Genomic DNA, 25314 nt, shown 5'->3' with positions numbered 1-25314 from the left:
GTCAGTTTAATGCAGCCCTTGTGGCAGTTTATTTCCTGGGGTAAAATCCTAAAACAACCTCAACAACTTCAACCTTAAAAAAGCTCAACAACTTCAACAACTTTGGTTATCCCTTATGGCCCTTCACTTCATCAAATCTGGCCCTCTTTGAAGAAAGTTTGGACTCCACTGCTGTAGATTGTAGCTCTATTACTGGCATTGGGATCTCAAACTTCAAGCACTCTTTACGAACTACAGTCCCCAGAATGCATTGGGGGGAGCTGTTATTGTTTAAAGTGGAATGGAGATGAGACCAAGGTCTTTGTTCACCTTTCCCCAGATGCCTGACTTGCAACATCTTGAGCCACCGATTCAGGTTAGGGATGGAACAAACCATGTATTCTCAGTTTTCTTTGAAGTTTCTCAAGATGGCCTTGTGTGAATGCTTACATTTTAGAGCACAAGATAAAGCAGCAATGCAGCTTGGTGAACTAGAAGAGGAGATGGACCAGAGAATACAGGCCGCAGAGCATAAAATCAAGAAGGAGGTGAATAGTTGATGTTTACAGACCTAATATTTCTTTTAGAACTGGCTTCTCTGCTTAAGAAAATTAGTGAAGAGGTTCTGGCTTCTGTGCCTGAGGCTTCATACATGAAACCTTTCTCTCTGCATTCTTTCTCCTCCCAATTTGCCATGGATGTGAAAGGTATGAAGGTCAGAGCTTTCTCCACCTCAGTTTTTGGGTGGGGAGCATTATTAAGGAAAGCTTGGCTGGGGTGGTGCTGTTTTCAGTGCCTGTGAGAAACATTTTTTAGGCCAGATAGAGGCTGGTGTGCATTTTAATTGGAACTTTTCTTTTCTAAAATGCACATTTTTGGTTGTATTTGGTTGTATCTATACCAGGAGTTTTCTTTTAGCTCAGCTTTTGTGTGTGTGACTTTTTTGAGAAATTGCCTGATCCACATGATGGGCAAGCAACTTGCCTGCTGTATAGCAGCAGTCAGCATACAGTTCCCTTGAATGTGGTGGCTCTAAAACAGACCCTAATAGAAGAATTAGAACTAGTTATTTTCTGACTAGTAGTAATATAGAAGTTTTAAGCTGCTGCATTTCTGTGTTTCATTCCTAAGTACCATATTTTTCGCTCTATAAGACACACCAGACCATAAGACGCACCTAGTTTTTGGAGGAGGAAAACAAGAAAAAAAATATTCTGAATCTCAGAAGCCAGAACAGCAAGAGGGATTGCTGCGCAGCGAAAGCAGCGATCCCTCTTGCTGTTCTGGCTTCTGGGATAGCTGCGCAGCCTGCATTCGCTCCATAAGACGCACACACATTTCCCCTTACTTTTTAGGAGGGGAAAAATGCATCTTATAGAGCGAAAAATACGGTACCTCCAGACTGCACATTCAACAGAGCACAGGTTCTTTAAATTGCATGCAAGCGACTCTTCCTCCCACCCATTTCGATTGCTTAGTTACTCATTGAAGGAGCCTCTGAGTTGTCAAAGGTTGTGTCCACAATTGAGAGGGCTTTCTCAGTTGCGCCTAAGGCGCAGGTGATGAACATTGGGCTCTTCAGTTAATGCTGGACTCCAGTTCCCATCTGCATGACCAGGGATGAGGGGCGTTGAAGTCCAGCAACATATGGTGGGCCACAGGTTCCCTACCCCAAGCCTAAGGCAAGCTGGCCCAAGTTGTGACTCGCTTAGGCAATTGACCCCACCAGCCAGCCATGTTGATAAACCTCCTCCTTTTGCTGTCTTCCAGGAACTTCACATGGGGGGCTTGTTAAGCATCTAGTTAGGGCCCACTATCTGAGTAGCAGAATACCTTTCTCTTGTGATGTGTGTACTGTAGAAGATATTGCAAGTTGTGCAGGCCTGCCCTAAGAGCTTGTGTGTGCGCAGCGATGGAATGACAGGGCTGCACACCCGACCACATGTGACTTCTAAAATGTCCCTGAGGCTCTGAAGCGTTTAGCTACGCTGTTGAATTAGTAGGGGAGGCAGTGAGGCTGCTCTTTGTGAAGTCCAAACCACAGCTGGTAATTCACAGCTGATCCCACAGTTCTCTGAGCACTGGCCTTACCATGGACTTTGAACCCACCTTATAAATGTATCAGTAGTTCCCTAAGCACACACACACACACACACACACACACACACACAATGGAATGTCCGAGTTGATAAGCATCTTGCCAAGTATCAGTCAATTTACCACCTAGATAGAAATAGCAAGGCTGGCCCGGTGATGACTTATTTCACTTATCATTCTTTACTCTGTCCTTCATTCAGTGCTGCTCGCAATTTTAAGAAGTATGACACCCCAAATGTAAATGCACTCCTTCGGTGATATTTACTTTGTGGGTTAGTACTGAACTATAAATTTTAATGGTAACCATGTACACAGTTATTACTGATGCAGGGCTGACTTATGACACAGTCACCTTGTATTTTGTGTGCTTGCTTGTCAGTGCCATGGGATTTCCCTGCACTTCTTTTCATATTGTGGGTTGCACAACATGTATCCATAAGCATATGTCCAACTCTCACACATGCATAGCCACGCGTAGAAACATTAAGGGTAGCCCAAAATATTTTTGTTGCACTGTAATGGGAAGAGATGCTTCCCAGACATGTGATTGTGTAAAAGTGCATTGCTTAAGCCTGCCATTTGTAATTTAACAAATATATCATGCCTGTAGGAGAAGCGGAAAACAGAAGAGGCTCTGAATGACCTCAAGCGCCAATACGAAGCTGAAGTGGATGAGCTCCAAGTGACGATAAAAAAACTTAAAATGGTAAGTTGTGCTGACTTTTGCGGTCTGGCGTTTGTGACAAATTTATTGGGACCTCTGATACGTTCACTGCTATCTTTGAAGTAATTAAGGGCATATCACACTTCAGAGGATGAACCAGGAACTTCATTTTGCTGGAAGATTGTTTGTAAGATTGAAGTCTATGAGTTGAAGGAGAAGAAGGGCTGCAAAGCCATGCTTTCTGAGACAGGAAGGAACCAGTAGCTTTCAGAGTGCTTTCATAAATGATGATGTCAGGTCTCAGTAAGGGTTTCACTGCACTCAAGACTGCATCTGTGGCACTGTGTGTGTGTGGAGAACTGTTTGAGAATTACTGTTTTATATTAACCAAATAACTACATACAATTATTAATGTTCACAGTTACTAAAGCAAACTTTAAATAGCCACCCACCTACTGCTTGTGATGGGTGTAAATCCTCTTTAGCTAATCAGATGGGGAGACGTTCCTTTCATAAATGGAAAAGCAGTCAGCTCCTTGCCTTTGTAGGTTATTGGCACACCACTGTAGCTCAGGGGCAGAGTATCAGTTTCGCATGCAGAAGATTCCAGGTTCATTCCCCAGTATCTCCAGGTAGTTCTGGGAATGTCCCCTGTCCTGAAACTTTGGGGAACAGCTGCCAGTCTGTGTAGACACTAAAGAGGTAGGCAGGCCAGTGGTTTGACTCAGTAGAAGGCAGCTTCCCATGTTCCACAAATGGGCTAAAGTTGCTAAGAGCCGGCAAGCTGGCAAGGAACTGTTTTTGTGATAGTCGTTTTTGTCTTATTTTCAAGGCTGTACTGAAATGCTTTGTAGTTTGTCTGTTTTTGTTTTTTTAAAAGCCCCCACTGTACCGCTTGATCCCTTTCTACTGCTCTTCATGCATTCTAATGTGTCCATCAAAGTTATTTTGTTACATCAATCACACTGTCTTTACTGTTTCAGCTTGAAGAGCAATCTAAAAACATTCATCACAAAGAAGATTTGGTGGCATTAAAGAACAGGATACATGATCTGACCTTGGTATGAGCTGCGTTATAATTTTCCTACTCGGGGTGATCATTGCGCCTGTCACGTTTCGATATGATCGGTATCTTTACCACCCATCATATTTAAGTAGCTTGTTGGGCGATGGCATTTTCTTGAAAATTGTTGAGGTTGTAAAGAAGGGAGCATTTCAGAGGGAGAAGAAATTATACTGTTTAAGCTGCGTATATCATGCTTGGGTGTCATTTTCACACATTAGCAATGGAGAATGTATAGGTATTACAGGACTCTGGCTTTTCAAAGTAAGAATAACTTTCTCATTTCTTTCTCATGGAAAATATTTTTGACCAGTTCTGTTCTGTGGACCCAGTTTCTTAACAAATATTGCCTCAAGCTCTTTAAGTGAGGTTGGGTTAATATTAACTGATCTGGGGCCGGCTAGAATAACTTCCGTGTAGTCACCTCTTCATATTGGAAACCTAATTGGAAAGTACATGTTGGGTTTACTTTTCATTTCATGAAATTTCCATGCTGCCATCACCATTAGCAGACATGGGAACTTACAGCAGTGACTGAAGACATTTTCATGTCTTAGTGGCATTATATGGTATGTCTTCTCTACGGATGTTTGTGGAGGAGTCTCCATGTCGGACTGTAACATGTAGACTGGCCTTGAGGCATTTATGCACTTTAAATGGGCTATGAGTTTGCACATCAAGCATTTTCATATTATCATTTCGTAGTTAGTAGCAGTGAATATTTTATTTTTAGGTATTTTTGAACGTGCATTACATATGTAACAAGTGATTTTTAATCAGTAATATTGTTTTCCCCTGGTTTGTTTTCAGGAAAACCAGAAACTTAAGAAAGATCTTATGGAAGCACAGACAAATATCGCTTTCCTTCAGAGCGAGTTAGATACTTTGAAAAGCGATCTTGCAGATCAGAGCTTGAGTTCAGAAAGGTAAGAGTCTTCCGTAGTCATATTTGTAGAAAATTGGTTATTTAGTTCCCTGTGTATACTCTGGTCAGTAAAGAAAAATAATTGTGCAAATTTTTGTTTTGCAGAGAACTAGAAATGATCAGAGAATACACGGAAGACAGAGATAGTCTGGAGAGGCAGATAGACATTCTACAGTAAGCTGCCAATAAATCACTTTTTATTTATGGACTTTTATACTTGAGCACCCATAATAAAATGAGAGAAAAGCAGATGTACTTGGCTGTAATGAAAAGTTTTGCTGGTTCCCTAACCGGCATTTCTGCCCTCCCATTTGATAGATTAAATATTATGGCCAGACGGTTAAGCCTTTGGACTGCATTCCTTGAAGGCTGTTTGTTCACATATCAAGAAATCATTGATTTAGTTAGTTATTTAGTGGGTTTTTTTTACATTTATGGGGTCTCTCAGACCTGCAGTATCATAATTATGACTTTTTGCTTTCAACTCGAAATCAGCTTTGGCTTTGAATTTAGCGAATTGCTGACAGGTTAATGCCTTTATATCAGCTGCTGCATCACCTGCCAAAGGAACTTGCAAAGTTAAAAAGAACAAGCTAGACCCAGAAAAATAACAGAACAGTCAACCCCCCTCCCCATTGTAGGACCATTCAGGGAGCATTACGTGATATAGGAAAATCTCCTCCCCTACTTTTGGGTTACTGTAAGAGTCTAAATGGCATTAATGTGATTCCTTCTGCTGTCTTTGATGCAATGATTTATACTGATCCATTGTGCCACTATCACAAAAGTCAAGGTCACCTTATTAAATGCCCTGCTATCTGTTGGCTTTCAAAATGCCAGATGATTGAAACTCTACAATCTAATTCTGATACCTTCTGAATGTGAATAATTTTGTTTGTCCTGGCTTGTTTTTTAGGTCAGCCAACAGGAAACTTCACGACAGCAACGATGGCTTAAGAAGCGCATTAGAGAATAGCTGGAGCATGTACAACAGATCGCTGGTAGGCAGCGACATTGCATAAGCAATATGTTTAAATAATTGTGCAGTAATATAAATATTTGCTCTTGGTTATACCAATATAAGCCGTAAGATAGTGATGGAAATAATGTAGTCATTCTGGTTTGATGCCAAAGTAACTCATAGTGTGATCTTGTGCACTTTTACTCAAAAGCAAGTCCCATCAAGTTAAATGAAGCTTAAAAAGGTAAAGGGACCCCTGATCATTAGGTCCAGTTGTGGCCGACTCTGGGGTTGCGGCGCTCATCTCGCTTTATTGGCCGAGGGAGCCGGCGTACAGCTTCCAGGTCATGTGGCCAGCATGACTAAGCCGCTTCTGGTGAACCAGAGCAGCGCACGGAAACGCCGTTTACCTTCCCGCCGGAGTGGTACCTATTTATCTACTTGCACTTTGACCTGCTTTCAAACTGCTAGGTTGGCAGGAGCAGGGACCGAGCAACGGGAGCTCACCCCGTTGTGGGGATTCGAACTGCCAACTTTCTAATCGGCAAGTCCTAGGCTCTGTGGTTTAACCCACAGAGCCACCCGCGTCCCTTAAATGAAGCTTACTCCCTGGTAAATTAGGAATTATGGTTGCCACCAGAGAGTATATGTTGTTCTCTTCTGCACAGCTAATGTACTGGAACTTTTCTCCATATAGGTTAAATTATGTTTCAGTCACATAAGGAAAAACAGGTGGGCAAAAAACAAACAAAAACCCCTCACATGGAAATCCTTCATTTACACTATTTTGTCCCTGACTGGACCACAGAAAAAGGGCTGACTGCTGTTCAGCTAGTGTAGCTCTTGCTTTGCGTTTTATCTAGTGTCAAAGTGGACCAGACTTCTGCTTGCAAAGCAGGATGTTACCTTCTTCTTTTCACCCCACAGCCCTCTGTGCAGCCTCAAAATCAGTTTTGGGGTGGGGGGGATTGTTGCCTTACCTGCCCAATGTTCAATACTACCCTTTGGTTTTGAACATTCCAAAATAACAAAAAAATAAATGTCCAGAATCAGGACTACCATTTGTTAGCTAAAGAGTACAGTGGTACCCTGGTTTACAAACTTAATCCGTTCCGGAAGTCTGTTCTTAAACCAAAGCCTTCTTAAACCAAGGCGTGCTTTCCCACAGCAGCTGGGGACTCAATTTACAAATGGAACACACTCAACAGGAAGCGAAACATGTTCTTATTCCAAGGCAAAGTTTACAAACCAAAACACCTACTTCCAGGTTTGCAGCGTTAATCCAAGTTGTTCATAAACTAAGCTGTTCTTAAACCAAGGTAGCACTGTATTTTATAAGCCAGGTGTTCTGAAAAGCTTTCTTTACCTATATTTTTCAGCGTCTGACAAACACTTCTTCAGGGAATACTCTCGCCAGAAGCAGTCCCAAATGCAGCGGTGGCCAATCTCCCCAAAATCCACGATATGACAGGTAGAACTGATACAGCTGTTACTTTATGTTTTTCAGATCTTAGCAATATAAAGGAGACCTTTCAGGCTGTGATCCTTTAAACACATGCACTTTCTGAAAATACTTTTCACTGAAATTGATGAGACTTGGTTCTAAGCTACTGTGTTTCGAGGCCTGCAATGCCAGCAAAGCATCACAGTTGGAAAAAAGTTAGAGCTAAGCGTCTTCCCTCTGTATCAATTCTGTGTTTGTGTGTGATGGGGGAAGCCACTGTTCATTGGAACTTGCCCTATTTAAATCTAGGAGGACTGGGAATGCTTAATGCCTTTCTGAGACATGTAAAGAGCACAGACTCACATCCCTAACCTTCTGTTTTAAGTGATTAAAGTTGCTGGTAGATCCAGACGCGTTGATTGGCTGCCTTACCCCATGCTGCTCTCTAGTGGAGTTAATGATCAGCGAGCAGCAAGGGACATGCTTCTGCCAGCTGACTATTAGGAACAACTCGTTTGGATTCCATCCAGAGTAAAGTTAGCACTTCCCATACACTAACTGTTCTCGGCATTTCTACCCGGATGAATAATTTTGCAAACTTGGGGTTGGCACTGCAAGCGTTTCTAGAATATCATGCGGTAGCTTCAAGGACAGTAAATGTTCATTGAACTTCAGAGCAAGGTCCTTGCAACCTTCTTTTCTTCAACGTGCATTGTTCCCTGTTCAGTGAAGAACTGGAATAACTTTTTCATATCTCCAGAAAGCCAAAACATTAATCAGTCCTCCAGTGGTTTACCATTATTCTTTCTTTAATGTTTCCTTAGCAAAGTGTATCTCAGGGAATTTGGAAACTACCGTATTTTTCGCTCTATAGGACGCACCGGACAATAGGACGCACCTTGTTTTAGAGGGGGGAAAACAAGAAAAAAAAATTCTCCCCCTCTCTGCCCAGCACCCCTTCAGCGAAGCGGCAGGAGGCGATGCACAGAGAGGGGGAGAATTTTCCCCCTCTTGTTTTCCCCCTCTAAAACAGTCGCCTTCAGGCGGCTACCTTGGAAGCCTGGAGAGCGAAAGGGGTCGGTGCCCACCGATCCCTCTCGCTCTCCAGGCTTCAGGTTCCTTTTGACCTGCTCTTTGGGACTGGCAGGGGGAAGCCCACCACCAGCCCCAAAGAGCAAGTCGGGGAGCGGGGAAAGGCGCGCAGCGGAGAGGCTCCTGCCATAGCCCCCCGCGCGCTCTCCAGGCTGGAGAGGTGACACGCAGCTATAGAGGCTCCTGCCGTAGTCGCGCGTCACCTCTCCAGCCGGGAGAGGGTCCCGGGGGGCTTGTTTAGCCGCGCGCGCGCTCTCCCGGCTGGAGAGGTGACACGCAGCTATAGAGGCTCCTGCCATAGCTGCATGTCACCTCTCCAGCTGGGAGAGGGTCGCGGGGGGCTGCTTTAGCTAAAGAAGCCCCCCGCGACCCTCTTCCGGCTGGAGAAGTGGTGTGCGGCTAAAGAGGCTCCTGCCATAGCCGCGCGCCACCTCTCCAGCCGGGAGAGGGTCACAGGGCTATGGCTTCATCGCTCCATAGGGCGCACACACATTTCCCCTTCATTTTTGAAGGGGAAAAAGTGCGTCCTATAGAGCGAAAAATACGGTATCTTCCAACTCTGTGATTCAAAATTAGAAGACCATTAACCATGTGCATTAGATTTGAACTAAGAGGTGATGAGGAAAGGAAAATGAGAGGGTGGTGGTAGCAGAGACTCCAAGGTAGTAGAGTGAGAACTCAAAACAGTGGCCCAGCTTGAGTGATTGTGTGTGTGTGTGTGTGTGTGTGTGTCTGAGTAGGATTAGTGGGGGAAATGGAAGCAGGACTTGCAGTTGGGCTGTTCTGGAAAGGCAGAAAAATGGCATGCCGTGTGTATCTTGTGGCTCTTGGGCACACCAGTATTATTTGGCTGTAGATAAGGAACTTTGTCAGCCAATGTTATGGAATGTTGTTTCTCCATTCAGGTCATACCATTCGTCCTATATGGATGAAGACTACGATTCCCTTGCCCTTTGTGACCCTATGCAGAGGACAAACTGTGAGGTTGACAGCCTGCCCGAAAGCTGCTTTGACAGTGGCTTGTCTACCTTGAGAGATTCAAATGATTATGATTCAGAAGTGGAATCTAAACACCAAAGGATTTCTCAGAGGCCACAGGGTCTGCGTGAAAGCTTTACGGGTGATGCGTCTGATACAGATGTAAGTCCAGACTTAACTGCATTTTAAAAAGAGACAAAATTATTACTTGCTACCTGTTCAGCGAACTCAACAGTTTCATATAAGTAAGAAATAAAGCACCGGGTCTGAGTTATTACTGTGTATGCACAGACCAAAAGGGGGAGGAATCAGTATGTGGCTGTGAGGTTTATTTTGTGGAATGGTTGCTCACATACGTCTGATTTGTGAGTACACAGAATGTTTTTTGGAGAGACCTGATTAAAATAAAATAAAATTCATGAATGAAATGTATGCTAATCCACAAAGGACAGCATGTTTGATATGGCAGTGATCTACTCAAGGCCCACATATCAGAGAGAATGATAACCATCTATGATAATTTGCAAGCCCCCCAAAAATCAAGATTGTGGAAGCCACTTCTTAGGTATTATGCAAGCCTTCTTCATATGTTTGAGGGATACACCATATGGAAGGGGAAGGGGGCTGTACTGTGCCCCATCCCATAGATCATGTAGCTCCTTTGTGTCTCTCGCCCTCCCCTCATCTCCATTCATTGAGTATGGTTGTTTAACCAGTACTTTTCAGTACTGGCCCCGACTTGGTGGAACGCTCTGTCACAAGAGACTAGGGCCCTGCGGGACTTGACATCTTTCCGCAGGGCCTGCAAGACAGAGCTGTTTTGCCTGGCCTTTGGTTTGGACTCTGTCTGACCCTTATGTTGCCCTCCCCTTATGGTTTTGATTTATGGGCTTCTATTAAAATGAGGCTGCATTTTAAATTGCATTTTAACACATATTTTAATAAACTGGTTTTTGTTTGTTTTCCCCCTATTTTGTTTTATTGTAATTTTATTGGTGTTAGCTGCTCTGAGCCCGGCTCTGGCCAGGGAGGGCGGGGTATAAATAAAAGTTGTTTATTATTATTATTATTATTATTATTATTATTATTATTATTATTATTGATAACAATATATTATATTGAGCAGAAAAGGCCATACATAAGTTGCAAACCCTGGACATCAGAGGGCAGGGAGAAAATAGCCTTCCCTGCTCTGCTAATATTTTACCTCTGTGTCAGTGTTTCTCAGTCTTTTTTTAACCCTTGCCCCCTTTTAGCCAACAAAATTCCATGACCCCTTAGAACCTGGCTTCCCTAATTGTTTCATTTGGATTTTCAAAATGATTGAAATACTGTGACTTTTAATTATTGCTACTTAACATTGTACATATTTTGGGGGAAACCCTCTCTCACACACCACCCCCTGCCTGGAATCTTTTTACGCTTGCCCCACTGGTTTCAAAACGCTGCAATGTTTATATCCTGTCTCTGTTGAAAATGCAGTGTGAAGTTATTTCCAAAAAAGAGAGACACTGCTGTGTGCTTTGATCCACTTGTGCCCTTCCTAAGGCTAATTTGAGGTCATTGTGGAAGTTGGTAACACTTGCTGTTCTCTGCAGGTCCCAGATATCCGAGATGAAGAGGTATATAGTCCTGATGATGTCGGCACCGTCTTGGACTGGAAGCCCACCCACCCAGTCAGTCGAAGCAGCTCTGGAGCTTCAATAAGGAAATGTCTCCCTGTCATGTCTCCACAGGTATCTCCCCACAGGTTTCACCTGAAAGCCGTATTGACTGGGATCCAACAGATACTTTCGACCTGGGGTGGAGAAATTTTTAGCCTGAGGACCCCCCTTTTAGCTTTAGACATATCTAAGGGCTTGATCAGTGTAATATTTGACTAGTATTCCTTTAAATGGCAGGTTTCCTTCCTGTCACGCTGCTACCTCACAAAATTTAAAAACTCATGCTCGGTTTCTAAAGACACTTGCCAGGTGACATGAAGGGCAGCTGTTTAAGAAAGACAAGTCCGACATTCCATTGGATGGTTTGGAATAGACATGTGCTTCTGTCTATTGGGGATGCAAGCCGCCGTAGGAATGAGATTGTTGACTGTAGACGAGAGGCGGTTTGTACACTTCATGAATGTCAATCTTACGTGTGTTTGTTTGCCCTTAGTCGGACTCTCCAGACTGCAGCTCCAGATACCCAAGCTCAGAGAAAGCTTACAAGATAGTTCTTGCTGGGGATGCAGCTGTTGGAAAATCTAGCTTCCTTATGAGGCTTTGCAAAAACGAATTTCGAGGGAACACCAGCGCAACTCTAGGTATGTTCGTCGGACTTTTCCCTTCTGGGGTGTCAGCACCTGGTCACAACAGACTGGAGTGATATTGTATCACTTTTGAAGGAGGCTTGAGCCAAAACCCTAGGTTTAAAATATAAGCAGCAGTGGGTGTGTTCTGCTCCCAATGGACACAGTAGATATGTGTGTAAGATGTAGCAGGCAGCTCCCTTTTACCTTGCTTTTTCTTCACTAACTGCAGGCAACTTTCACTGTAAAGGCAGCAATTCAGGATGGGAGCCTTTTTCATTTAAGCAGCCAGGGACCTTGGGGGGTGTGGAGTTCCCACTGGCACAAATGGGGTCTAATTTTGTAAGACCACTCACCACATGGTGGGGGGCAACCTCCATTCGAATCACTGGCAGGGGGTTCGACTCTGTAAATAATTGCTGCCTTTATAGTGAAAATTGGGCTCCTTGTCCCTGCAGTTAGTTAAGAAAAAACAAGGTACAACATAGCTGCCTGCTACATATGTTAAGGAATCAGGCTCTGCTACACTTGGCCCTCTAGATGTTTTGGGACTACAACTCTGAAAGGTACAAAATAAGATATGAAACAAGGTAATAATTTGCTGATATTTTTATTGTAAAGAACGCAGGGTGAGGAAGATGTGGGGAAGTCCAGTAGGTTGTACAAAAAAGTTTTGGAAAGTTGGTTTTTTTTTTTTTCTTTTCTTTTTTCTTACTTCTTTCTTATATTTCTTATATTTCTGGAGTTTGTATCTGAAAAATGTAATATTTTTTTTTTTTTAAAAAAAAGATGTTTTGGGACTACAACTCCCATCATCCCTGAGCACTGGTCCTGTTAGCTAGGGATGATGGGAGTTGTAGTCCCAAAACATCTGGAGGGCCGAGTTTGCCTATGCCTGATGTACACAGCTGCCTGCTATGTGTATCTGAAGAAGTGTGCATGCACACGAAAGCTTATACCAGAGCAAACTTCGTTGGTCTATAAGGTGCTACTGGACATTTTTTTAAATCTTTATTTCACCTGCTATACAGTGAGGGTGTCTAATTTGACCTGGCTGCCATTACTGTGAAAGGAAGAGGCACAGTTTGGACCCTTTGTCCTATAGCAGAGATAGAGGAGGAAAATGGCAGCTATCCAGGAGGCAACAACCACTTGAAGAAGCCATGGTTGGAATGGGGATGGGGAATGAAGCCTCCCAGTAACTTGCCATTAGCCAAGTATTGTGAGACTTCTGCATGAATAAAGGCTTCCCCACTCTCAGCCCTGTGGGCTAATTGTATTGTGAAGGCGAAAGGCACCATTTATATACAGTGGTACCTCGGCTTACAGATGCTCCAGGTTACAGACACTTGGTTAGAGACTCTGCTAACCCAGAAATAGTACCTCGGGTTAAGAACTTTGCTTCAGGATGAGAACAGAAATTGCGAGGCAGAGGCAGCGGGAGGCCCCATTAGCTAAAGTGGTACCTCAGGTTAAGAACAGTTTCAGTTTAAGAACGGACCTCCAGAATGAATTAAGTTCATAACCAGAGGTACCACTGTATTCCAGTCCTTCTTTAGCTGCTGCAAGTGGTGTATATTTTTACTTTGTTATCTGTATTCTGTGCATGTGGATTTTGTAAAGATGATAAAATGTGCAATGATCAAATGCACTTGAGGTCTGTTAATGGAGAATCTCATTTGAGTCACTGTTGGAAGACAGCATTCCTGTCAACCAGTAAGTGTCTGGGTGGGGCACTTAACATTGACTTTGCTAAAACCACCTTACTATTATTCACTTGTAACTGCATCAGTGATGCAGTTTTTAATCTATGCCAGGCATGTCCAACTGGTCGATCGCAACCTACTGGTCAATCGTGGGGTACCCCTGGTCAATCTTTGGAGCAAAACAAACAATGGGTAGATCACTGCAGTCTTTTTATACTGTGAGTAGATCGCAGTCTCTTGGGAGTTGGACGTGCCTGATCTATGCAATCTGAAAATGCCCGTAGCTTTTTGTATGTTTCTTTCTCTTAAAGGTTATGTTAAATAGAAGTACTATCAGTATATGGAAATGGTGTCATACCTGTGCCAAGTATTGAAAAATGTAGTTAATATAATTATTTCTGCATATATTTTAATATTCATTAACAGGAAAGTAATCAGGTGTGGCCAACATGGGCCTCTCCAGCTGTTGTAGACTCCATCAGACTCAGACAGCATGACCCATGGACAGGGGTGATGGGAGTTGTAGTTCAGCAGCACCTGGAGGACACCATCATGCTCACCTCAACTTAAATTAAATATTGTCATCACAATTGTCGTAGAGTTATGTCAGAGTGTCTTCCAGATATTATTAGACCTGCGGTCAAGGATGATGGGAACTTGGGAGTCCAACAATATTTGGAGGTTGGGGAAAGCTGCACTAAGTTATTCCTCTGCCTTCGTTTTCTTCTACTCTGTTAAAGGTTATAATGGATTCTGTATTTTTTTTTTTAAGGTGTTGACTTTCAAATGAAGAGGCTCATTGTTGATGGGGAACCCACAGTGCTGCAGCTGTGGGACACGGCGGGACAAGAGAGGTTAGTGTGACCTGGGGTTGTACCTTGGGGTTAGATCTCATACCAAATTTCAAAGGGAGAAGCAATAATTAAGATCAAATCTGTGAAAATGCAAGCCGCAGTCTTGACCTGTACTTGCGTAAAAGTGGATTGAGTTTGCTGCTGTGCAGTGAAGCTGGTTGAAGATATCCATGCAATATGAAAAATGCATTAGTAGGTAAGCTGTAATGAATTGGGATTGTTATTAATTAACAGTATGGTCAGGGAGATTGCAACTTTTCTATAAACATTTTCCCACTTGTGTATTACTATGAAGATCTGGGGGTGGGAAACCAATAAAATCAATATAATTCATTATATTTTAGCAAATTTCCTTTTTCCTTTTTTTGCCATTCCTACCATATTTCTTAAAAGTTATGTACAGAAAGGCTTCCTAGTGCATCATAGTACATTTATATTGAAATCCTTCAGCCTCGGATGCTGAATGCCTTGAGGCAACATACCGTGGTTTTCATCAATTTTCCTTTTCCATTATATTAAAACTATTTCGTACAACGCAGGATATTCATTCAATGCAATACATTTATACATAAAACATGAGTGGTGGCATGTTTCAGGGAGGGAAAGAGACCCCCAAATTAATCACACATATGACTCTGTGGAGGTGTATTAATAACTAAGTCATCTTTAGACCGGATGGCATCTCTGCACCAACTCAGGAAGCTTTCAGTATAGCCTTAACTATATAACAGTATAAATGGGCACATATATTTCCCATTCAGGTTTTTTATCTGTACAATTTAAGGATAGTTCTGGCATGTTAGCCTTTAAAGTCCAGTCTGGTCCTGGGCTCCCCATCAACAGTGTTTGAATCGTGCCATTACTTTCAATGCCTAATGACTGCAGCTTATACAATCTGCATTTTTTTAAAAAACGAGGTGCCACCTTCCTTAAGTTTAAAAGTTAGCACAAAAGTTTGTACATCTTGCACTAGGTCAGTAATGGTGATGCTAATAGTATCCAAACCAAATTCTTGCTACCCGTCAGCACTCAGGGGCCCAGACACTGGGATGCTTTGCTTTCTGTTTCCTTGGAGGCAGGTTCATATCTTAGAAGACTTGGCCACAGTTTGGACTAGCGGGTGCCTCCCACTTGCCAATATTTCTCCTGCCTGCACAACAAATGGATTCAAGTCTCTGGGTCTGGTCTACTGAGTTCATTGAACTTGTGTATAGATCAGACTGGAAAAAATAACAAAAGAGTTATTATTAGTGTGGTAAAACCTAGTGTGGTTTTAAATGTAACTTTCTCTTAAAAGGTTCCGAAGTATTGCTAAATCGTACTTCAGAAGAGCAGATGGGGTACTTCTACTATATGACGTTACCTGTGAGAAGAGTTTCCTGAATGTACGAGAATGGGTGGATATGATTGCGGTAAGGATTTTGGCCATGTGAAACCTGTGGAGCATGCTTCCAACTCGGTGTACATAAGATTCCCACTTAAATCCAGTGAGCTTCTTCTGGAGTGCTGTATTTATTTGTGAGACTGACACCTGACCAAATTCAAAGGAGGTCACTGTAACAGCCAATAAGCTGATTGGCAATTTCAGGGAGCCCCTTTGAAGTCTGGAAGAAGTAGCTATGATTCAAACTACTTTCTCCAGATGCAACATTTTCTCCTCCGCAGATGTCTGCAGGGGGGGGGGGGAAAGCTCCATTGTAGAGCAAGTGGTTGGGAGTCAAACTGCTTCTCCCAAATGAAGAAAGCAAACATGCTCAATTGCACTAGGGACTTCTCAGCTGGCAACTCCCTAGTGGGGATCCCTGTCAGTGCCCATCAGTTCCTTCACAGCTGTGGCCACACCTGCTCCCACCTCAAATCACACCTGACATCAGGAGTGGGACAAGTGGGCATGGTTCCTCACCACTGGTTTAGGTTGTAAGAGGGATTTGGTACACAGGTAACTGCAAGCATTGCTCTGAGCCACTGTGAGTCACAGGAAATGTCTTCTGCTTCCCTGGATAAACAGCCAATTCATGTATTGACTCGACCAATGTAGGGCAAGCACTTGCTTTCATTAATAAAGGCTAAATAAAACATTGACCAGGAGGGTTGAAGGTGGGATGTTCTTTTCTGTTTTTTAAAATGGAAACTCCCTTTGTTTTTAAATGTTATAATCAGATAATTCCATTTCAGTGTGGTTACCGTATTCAGTATAGCTTGATAAATGTGCCTGTATAATCTAACTGACATCCATTGAAATTTGACCTTGTACTTTTTGACAGCAGAAGTTTAAATGTTTAATTGGAGCTTAGTGTCTCAAGCTCCAGCAACCCCTAAAACCGAAAACAAACTGTGTTCTTGCAGGATGCAACTCATGAAAACATTCCAATCATGATGGTAGGAAACAAAGCCGATCTTCGCCAGGTGCTTGCTGAGCAAGGACAGAAATGTGTGCCGATAAACTATGGAGAGAAGCTGGCCATGGTAAGAACTACAGAACTCATCGCTCACAGTCAAGAAAGACTTGGCAGTGGGAAGGGGAGGATTGGATGAATGTATTAAAATGATAGTGTCAGATCTTGGATTTATGAGAGTCAAGTCATAAAGAACTGAGATTGTAATTCACTTAAAACATTGGTATTGGATGACACTTAATAAGTGCTTAGTTTGAAACTTGCTGAAAATTTATGGTTTGTCGCTGGCTGATGTTTTGGCAAGCTTTATTCAGATAGGTACCTCAAAGCACGCAGAAACAACTGTGGCTAGTGAACTGTACCTCCTGTAGGTTAGCTTCTTCCCCGGTGTTCTCATATCTTTTAATTAATTTATTGGAAGGAAAACTTCCATGCATATGTGCATAAGCCTCTTCTGCTTTTGTTTTTCCACCTAGACCTACAGTGCATTGTTCTGTGAAACAAGTGCTAAAGATGGATCTAATATTGTGGAGGCAGTACTTCATCTTGCTCGGTAGGTTGAAAGATACGAATTACTTTTTCTTAATCCCATTTACACTGTTTCTCTTTTTTGGCGAGGGGAGTCAGATCTGCTAAATGGCATTTCACGTCTTAAAAAAATAAAAATCTGCACAGATGTTCTTTCTGTGTAAAATGAACATGAACCTTGCATTACATGCGATGGCGTCTCCCGGAGAGCTGCTTCCTAGGAGGACGTCAAGTGCGAAATACCTGTGTGCTCTTGTTTCATGCGCTGAGCGATACACTGTTTTCTCATGCATTCCTGTGTGGAATTGCTTTCTGTGCAGGAACTTTGTAACTTAGGAAGCAGCCTCAAAGGGCTTTTGAAACCTTAAGCAAAGGAACACACTGTACCCTAAGCCTCTTAATAATTGTCTTCCAAATGGTAACAAATGCTGTTCAGTACCCAAACATAAATTATTTGTCCCTATGCTGCTTGAAATATATGGCCTTTCATATGAAAAAATTAGGGGATTTCTGGAATCATTTTTCTACATTTTATGGCAAGCTGTTTTGTTTTCAAAAGCCCTTCTTGAATAAATAAAAATAAGTATGGGATTCCTGGAAAGAGGCAAAGCTGCTTGTTCATTCGGAGCACAGCGAAAAACCCTTATCTTCCAATGGCAACAGGTGCAGCAGAGGTGTAACAATCCACTTATCTGGAAGTATCAATTCAAAGTTAATTGTTGCCTTGTGGTATGATTCATTTCCAGGAATTTTCAGGCGCTACCCTTTAAATAGCGCAGTGCATTAGAGATTTCCAGGGAGCAAGTACAGAGCAATTATATAACCCAAACAGTTGATGGAAAACAGACCTCTTAGTTCTAATTTTCAGACTACTAAATGAATTATTCGAGACCTGAAATGTTCCCCTCTTTTTGACAAAATGGAGATTTTAACCATTTTGCTCATCCTAGAGTGGGAAACCTGTTTTCTGGGGGTTATATTTGAGAGTGGTTGCGGACCATGAACAAACATACTCCAAAACTCTAGAGGTGCTTTAGTGGCTGCTTCCAAACTGAAGAAAATAATTTGCTTGCTCCAATAATGTTTCCAGGGGAATCTGAGGAGGACTCCTCCAGATATTGTTGGACCAACTCCCATCGGCTCCCGTCAGCATGGCCAATGTCAGCCATGATTAGAATTGGAATACAGTGGTACCTTGGGTTACATACGCTTCAGGTTACATACGCTTCAAGTTACAGACTCTGCTAACCCAGAAATAGTGCTTCATGTTCAGAACTTTGCTTCAGGATGAGAACAGAAGTTGTGCTCCGGCGGCGCGGTGGCAGCAGGAGGCCCCATTAGCTAAAGTGGTGCTTCAGGTTAAGAGCAGTTTCAGGTTAAGAACGGACCTCCGGAACGAATTAAGTACTTAACCCGAGGTACCACTGTACCAGCAAGATCTGTGAGGCACAACATTGGTCACCTCTGTCACAGCCTCTTGAGCATGTAGATTATAACACTGCATTTTAATTTCTCTACTTTTACATGGTGAAGGACCATAGATCTGTGGCAAGGGCCATTGTGCATGTAATGTCCCGGATTCAATCTTTTGAGTTCTCTTGCTGAAAGTATCTCAGGTAGCAGGTATTGAGAGAGGCTCATTTCTCTCTGAGACTGTGAGAGCTGAACAGGGAATGAATGGGGAACATGAATGGGGCATTTGTGGTTCCTCCAGATGTTGGTGGACATGGCCAATGGTCAGGGGTAAAGGGTTTCCCTATCCCTGGAGCAAACATTGCCAGGCTAGATGGATTAATAGTCTGACCTGGTGTAAGCCTGCTTCCTATATTACCAAGAGCAAATAGGACCCAATATAGCAAGCCGTTCACAGGACTGCAGAAAGTAAAGGCAACCCAACTACATGTTAGAGCAGTACCTTGTATTAGGCCAACCAGAATGTCACAAAATAGTGTGCAAGTTGGAGAACTTTTTATGAGGCTAGATAGTAAACAACAAGGGGAGAGAGAGGAAGAGAAAATCCTGGCTGATAGTGAATCCATGGCATGTGAAAGGCAGCTAGCAGACTCAAACTTGGCTCGGTTGAGTATGCAGGTTTTGGGTTGTAGTCAGGTCTGCTAGTAATCATACCAAACTATTATTTTTCAGAGAAGTGCGAAAAAGGAGTGACAAAGAGGAGGACAAGTCTGTAACAAACCTGACTGGGACATCATTAAAGAAGCCGTCTCTCACCAAAAACTGCTGTGGTGTTTAGAGACAATCCAGCCCTCTTTTTGCTCCAAAGAAACAGATTCCTGTGGCTGGGGCAGAAAAGGAGTAATGAAGGATTTAGGCATAGAGTGTTCTGTAGAGAAGAACCTGAGAACCATTACTCTTGAGTTGCCACATCCTTTCAGCAGCTTCAGGTGCTTTGGAACCCTGTTGAGCAAAACCAAGCCAGGGAGTCTGGGACCTTCAGTTCAGAAGCAGCGCCAGACACTCCTGGGACATCGTTTCCTGTGTGCAAGAACCAGCTGCAAACCGCCTGTGCCTTTTAAAGACAACCTGCCCAAGAAATGTTGAAGCAAGGCATCCTCCTTACTCGAAATATACATGTAAATAGTAAGCCCATTCTCTGACCTCCTGGGAGACATTTGCTGCTGTTCGTGCAATTTCATCCCCGACCTGAAACTTGCCCCATGTCTATTTTGAGTGGAGTTCTGCACTCCCCCCTGCATTCTGTGCTGCATCTGGTTCCCAAGGAAACATGGCGGCAGTCAACCTCTAGGCAAATGAACCTGCATTGGAAAGGAAAACGTGGCTGTGTCAAAAGCTAAACTAATCATGCATCCCTGACGTCATTTAGGAACTCTGGGGAAGAATTCACCATTCAGGCTTGCTTCTCCTTTTAGAAGCCATACATGTCAGTTGACCAGGATAAATGAAATGTGTCTTAGCTGTCACTGTGTCTAGGCTGTACAGCTTTGGAGTGCTCCCAGTTGCAGGGGATGTGTGTGTAGTAAAATGTAAATTAAGCAGGTTTTGAAGAAGGCTAAGCTAGAACCTCTTTCCCCCTCAGGCATCTTGTTTTCTGGGTGGAGAAAATCCAACTAAGTTCTACTCAGAGTGAGCCACTGAAATTCATGGGTGAAAGTTAGTCATGCCTGTCAGGTTCAATGACTACTGTGAGGACTAACAATGGATATAGTCCAATTTTTGTTATTGAAGAGAGTTAATTTGTGTGCATCCCACATCTCAAGAGGTATATAGCCCAAGCGCAGGCTCATGGCCCTCGTGAGAACTAGTGCTTAAGTCTGTCATGTGCCCTTTGTTGAAAGACCTGCTCCCCACATGCCAGTATCCTCATAATGCAGTGGAGTTAAATATGGGTGTTTTCTTCCCTCCTTCAAAATAATGAGCTCTAATGCTAACTGATTTAGATCAGCAGCTTTCACAGGCTGCACCCTAAGTAGTCTGTACTTAGCTTAGGCAAACAGCTGATCCCAGCCTCTGCAGCTCACCTGGAAATGGTTAAGTTTGCAGTGGGCCTGAGTTCAAACAGTCTAAAGGGAAAGAAAGGAAAAGGCCCCCAACAGATAAAACAATGGAGAACAAAAACTCTTACATACAAAATTAGAGGGTTGATTCTGACCTCTGTTACTGATAACTACTACCTGGAGCGAGGGCTTTTTTCTGACCTGTGGAACGGGAAGTTGGTGGAGATTTGTACATGCAAAAGTTTGTTGACTGAGCTAAGAAACTTGGGCTCTTTTATATACATGTTAACTATTTTACTGCATTTATAGGTTCATATCTTTTTCCTTATAACTAATTTATAAAAACTAGTCTATTTTTATAGATGTATAGATTTTATTTTGCTTTCCCATGCTTTATCATAGTGAGGAAAGTGTTTGCAATTGAAGCATTTGTTAGCTGTTCATGTCTGTGAAACTTACAGCAACCTAGAAAACTAGTCTAAATTCTGCAAGTCTCAATAGAACTGCCTGGGTTGCGAGGGGTGGGTGGGTGCATTGCTTTACTTGTAGCTCAGGAGTAGCCAATCTGTGGCCCTTGGGATGTTGTTGGACTTCTGTTCCCTTCAGCCACAGCCAGCACAGTCAGTAGCCAAAGATAGCAACCTTTGGAGGGCTACAGGTGCTCCATCTTGGTGTAAGCAATGTATCCAAGGAAAAACTGCAAACAGAGAATTGGGGACACTTAAATACCACCAAAACTCTTATATTTCAAAACAGACGTATCAGTGGAAATGTTTAAAATTGGGGTGAAATGGAAATACAAATGTTTGTAATTCAGCCAACTTGGATGCAAATCTGTGCTGAGTAGGGCACCGTAAGTGATTTGCACGTTCTCCTTTTATACATACATTTATACTCAATCCTAACAATCGAGCCCAGAATTTCCAGTTTTCGCAGGTTGATTTATTTTAAAGATTTCTAGGTGTTATTTTAAAGCACCAGTAGCAGTAATCGTGAAGCATTCACGGTTATGGGTTACAAGTCTGATATGCAAACAAAAATTGAAGTGTTAAAATAAGTATAAACTACTCAGCATCAGGGCTTATACAAGTCTTTGAAATGCCTTTACAGTAGCAGGGACTGCCAAACTCAAGTACTGGTTTTGTTACCTCAGCAACAGCCAGCAGTTTAAACCAGCATGATTGCACTTTTGCAACTTTACTTTCTATTTCTGAAGTTGCCAACTTCCTAGCAAATCATCCTTTATAGACTGGAGCGGTGCAAATACGAATCCTGCCACATGCCAAGAAGTCCCTGTCTTTTTCAATGGAAAGAGCGGTTCCATTCATGCCATGAAATGTAGTACAGGATTGGGGAACCTCTGTCCCTCCAGATGTTGCTGGACTCTTGCCATCCCTGACTGTTGCCCTTGCTGGCTGGGGCTGATGGGAGTTGGAGTCCAATAACACCAGAGGACCGCGGGTTCCCCCATCCCTGCTGGAGTGCAAGGAGATCTTTTCCTTTCTCCTCCACTCACAGCAACTCATTGCACAATGTGGGACACTGGACTGGGACATGCCAGTCCTGAATATGTTTGTGCCCATATGTTTGGTTAGCAGAGCTCAGCCACTTTGTACAGCTAATTTTCTTGTTGATTTGTTGAGTACTTGTAGCCTTAACTGCAAAAGTAGTCTTTATTTATTTAGTGACCATGTTACCATATACATGTATATTTATTTTCGATGGAAAATCTTTATATGATTTTGTTTCTCATAAATTATGTACATAAGATTTATTTTTATGCATTTAGCACTTAAATACCATTGTCTGTCACTTACTGTCTTTAGCTTCTGAAATGTTAACACATACCATGCTGTTTTTAAAGCCAATGATCTTTGTGTTTTGGCCTCCTTAGATAATTGATCTGCTAGCAAAGTGCTTTGGTAGCTGGCCTTTAAACACATGCCAATAGTTTTTATGAGCCAAAATATGCTGCACCAAAATGTCTTAGAATTAAAATGCTCTATAAAACATGAATGAGCACTCTCTTTATTGAAAATGTCATTTTTGAAGTCTTTCTAATATGGTTCTGTTAGGTAGTTGCAAACATTGCGATCCTATGTTTTTCCCACTCAGAAGTTAAGTACTCTTAAGCGTTCAGTGGGACTTGCTCCAGTCTAGGATTGCCATCCTGGTAAGCATGCCTAATTAAACCATGTGAAACTCTGTTCTGTAAGTCAGAGGTGAGCAGAATCTCAACTAGGATTTCCTGGTGGGCCTTTAGGTGATTTGAAGTATATTGGCATTGGTTTCTGGCTCCTAATTGTTTAAACATGATGACAACACATGACCTCCCCACCACAGAAGAAGAAGAAGCAGCAGCTGGAGGGTATTAATCAGGAGTGGATTGACTGATTGATTGATTGATTTGGTATAGGACTGTAAGTTCAGTCTACTTCTGGTGCTCAGAACAAATTCCTGAGCTAAAAAATTCTTTCATTCTAAGTGTATGTCTTTGCACTTATTCATTCATTCATTTAAATAATGAATTAGGATTCATTTCACTTTTACAGGACCGTGTATTTTCCCCCTCCCCTGACAAAGTTGTATCTCTGTGTATGGGTATTCAGTGACTTCTGAGAGGAGTGGGCAAGAGAATTAGGAGGATGTTTGTTTCTTTAAGTATAAGATGGCAGAGGGTCTCCCTCTATTACACATCTGAAGAAGCTTTGCCAGCACCTGGCAGGTGGCTTGGTTCCTCTCAGCAGTCCCGCTTGAGGTCAACAGCACCCAACCCCTCTGCGCCATAACATGAATATGCGACTGCCCTGCTTCCCCAACACTCAGCTGTTTCCTCACTGCTCAGCTGTGTGGATGGATTGGAGGTGGAGGACTCCCTGTGAATCAGTTCACCCTCCACAAACCATATTTCCACATGTCCTGCTCATCCACTCACAATGTGCACACAGATGGGTGGATGGAGAGGTGTGTGAGAGACAGAGGGCAATTATCTTTCCTCTATCTCATCCCATGTATAATGTACGTACACACGCGTACAAACACACTATGGGTGGGTTGGGGTGTGCACCCGAATGTGTGAGTGAGGATTGGCATCTTGATCTACAGTGAATGCAGATTTAACTTGCCTGTGGCTCTGTCCCTCTCTCCTCTTGCGTATGTTCTTTAAAAAACATATTAGAGGGTAGATAGCAATCACTACAAAATACCAGTTGGCAATCTTACCTGAGTGAACAAAGAAACTAAAGGCAGGGCTTTTCCCAATTTTTTTCTTGCAATTTTTTTTGTCCCTACTAAAATTATCAATGCAGACATAATTTTGAATCTAATGGCTTCATGTTTCAGAGCAGAAAGAAGTTTTTTTAATGGCAGTTTTTCTTATTTTTCTTTTTTAACTGCATTTTATCCTCTCCAGTACTATGCAGTGCACTTTTGGGGGGGGGGGGAATAAATGGACAGGTTTTTTCCTTCCTCATGAAGTCTCTTTCCTTACGCAAATACACCCACTGCGCAAAGAGGTGCCACTCCTTTCAAAATACAGATGCATCAATGATAAATTCAGATGTGAAATAAGTTGCAGCCCAACAACTTGCATATTCCCAAAAAGTCCAGGTGCTGCAGTAGCTGTTTTTACCCTGATGCCCAACCTGCAATCCTTTGCTCTTTTTCATCTTTCAATGCCCAATCCAATATGAACTCTTCGTTCATTGCCAGGGCCTGCTCAAGACATTTTGGCAGCTGAGGCGAACCACAAAATGGCACCCCCACCCAGCCAGCAAAGAAGGGGAAAGTGGGTGAAGACCTACACAGGGAACAAGGGGGCAAGATCAAATCAACGGTTTGTGGGAAAGCCTCTCCTCTTCCCAGAGGGGAGGTGTGAGTGGGAATCGCTTCCCGTGTTTGCAGGGTGGTGGTGGTGGCCGGGCCCCCTGCTCATTGGAGTTCTGGGCCTGCGTCATGCACTCCAGCCAGCCAATCCGGCAGGCTGGTGGGCATGGTTTAGCCATTTAAAATGGCCGCAGACCCTACAAGCTCCTCCTTGTTCCCGGCTCCCTCAGATCACCCGCCTGCCCGCCCTTTAGGCTTTGCTTCAGCGTCTGACCTTGCTATGGACCTTGGTTGGTTGCCCAAGGGGCCTGGTAGGAATTTTTTCCACTTGGCAGATTGGCTCCAGCCACTTGGTTTTTCACCTACCTCATAGCAAATTGCCACAACTTTGTAAGGTTTGGCGGTTAGGCATTGGAAAATGCATTGTGTGTTGGAGGTTGTGGCCATCACCTACCCCTCCACTTGAAGGGTATTCTGTTAAAGAAATCCAGCGGTCGTGGTTCCTGTCCGATGCCCAGGTGGTGGCTAGGGCCATAGCACGACCCTCCGGTGACTCTGGGGAAAGCTTCCAGTTGATTTGCACCAACCAGCTCCCCCCTCACCCTCGTGTGATTCCCTGCAGAGAGGGCAGGAGTCAGGTATAGTTTGTTCGGATCCAGTGACTAAGCCAATACCACTCACATTCTGCAACCAATAAAGTTGTGGCCCTTTTTAGCCCATTAACCTAAAATACTTGTGTGCATGTGTCTTATTTTATCATGGAGCGTGGAGTGGGGCCTTGGCTCACAATCAAAGGCTGCCATCAGAATCACAGTGGGTGGGTGCAAAGTCCAGGAGACCCCAGAGGGCTGCCCCAACCATTTCCTCTCTAGGGATGGGAGGAAAAAAGCAGTGCCTCCTATTTACTGAGAAACCCCTGGAGAAGCAGAATTGGGGCTGGGGACTGCAGAGAAGGTGGAAGGTCTGGCCTCCATGGAGTGGTGTTGTCACTCCAGCTGCTGCAGTTGTGAATCCTGTTGCCCAAGGCGACCGCCTCATC

At 43.2% G+C, this 25314-nt stretch overlaps 1 protein-coding gene across 2 annotated transcripts in view; it reads left to right on the top strand.

The window, feature by feature from the left end:
- The window catches only part of RASEF (RAS and EF-hand domain containing), a 37803-nt gene extending 15337 nt beyond the window's left edge, over positions 1-22466 (top strand). For both annotated transcript variants that reach the window (XM_081213685.1, XM_081213684.1), the window contains 15 exons: positions 437-527; positions 2687-2782; positions 3724-3801; positions 4614-4729; positions 4834-4902; positions 5645-5729; positions 7069-7160; positions 9131-9365; positions 10802-10939; positions 11361-11508; positions 13972-14053; positions 15351-15465; positions 16400-16519; positions 16926-17002; positions 19123-22466. In XM_081213685.1, coding sequence (XP_081069811.1) covers positions 437-527; positions 2687-2782; positions 3724-3801; positions 4614-4729; positions 4834-4902; positions 5645-5729; positions 7069-7160; positions 9131-9365; positions 10802-10939; positions 11361-11508; positions 13972-14053; positions 15351-15465; positions 16400-16519; positions 16926-17002; positions 19123-19228 — 1648 coding nt within the window. In that variant the 3' untranslated portion in view covers positions 19229-22466. The remainder of the gene's footprint in view (positions 1-436; positions 528-2686; positions 2783-3723; positions 3802-4613; positions 4730-4833; positions 4903-5644; positions 5730-7068; positions 7161-9130; positions 9366-10801; positions 10940-11360; positions 11509-13971; positions 14054-15350; positions 15466-16399; positions 16520-16925; positions 17003-19122) is intronic.
- Positions 22467-25314: the final 2848 nt, after the last annotated feature.

This window comes from Podarcis bocagei (assembly GCF_964188305.1).
Source record: "Podarcis bocagei genome assembly, chromosome: 11".
Taxonomy (NCBI): domain Eukaryota; kingdom Metazoa; phylum Chordata; class Lepidosauria; order Squamata; family Lacertidae; genus Podarcis; species Podarcis bocagei.
This window is presented reverse-complemented; position numbering and strand designations above follow the sequence as displayed.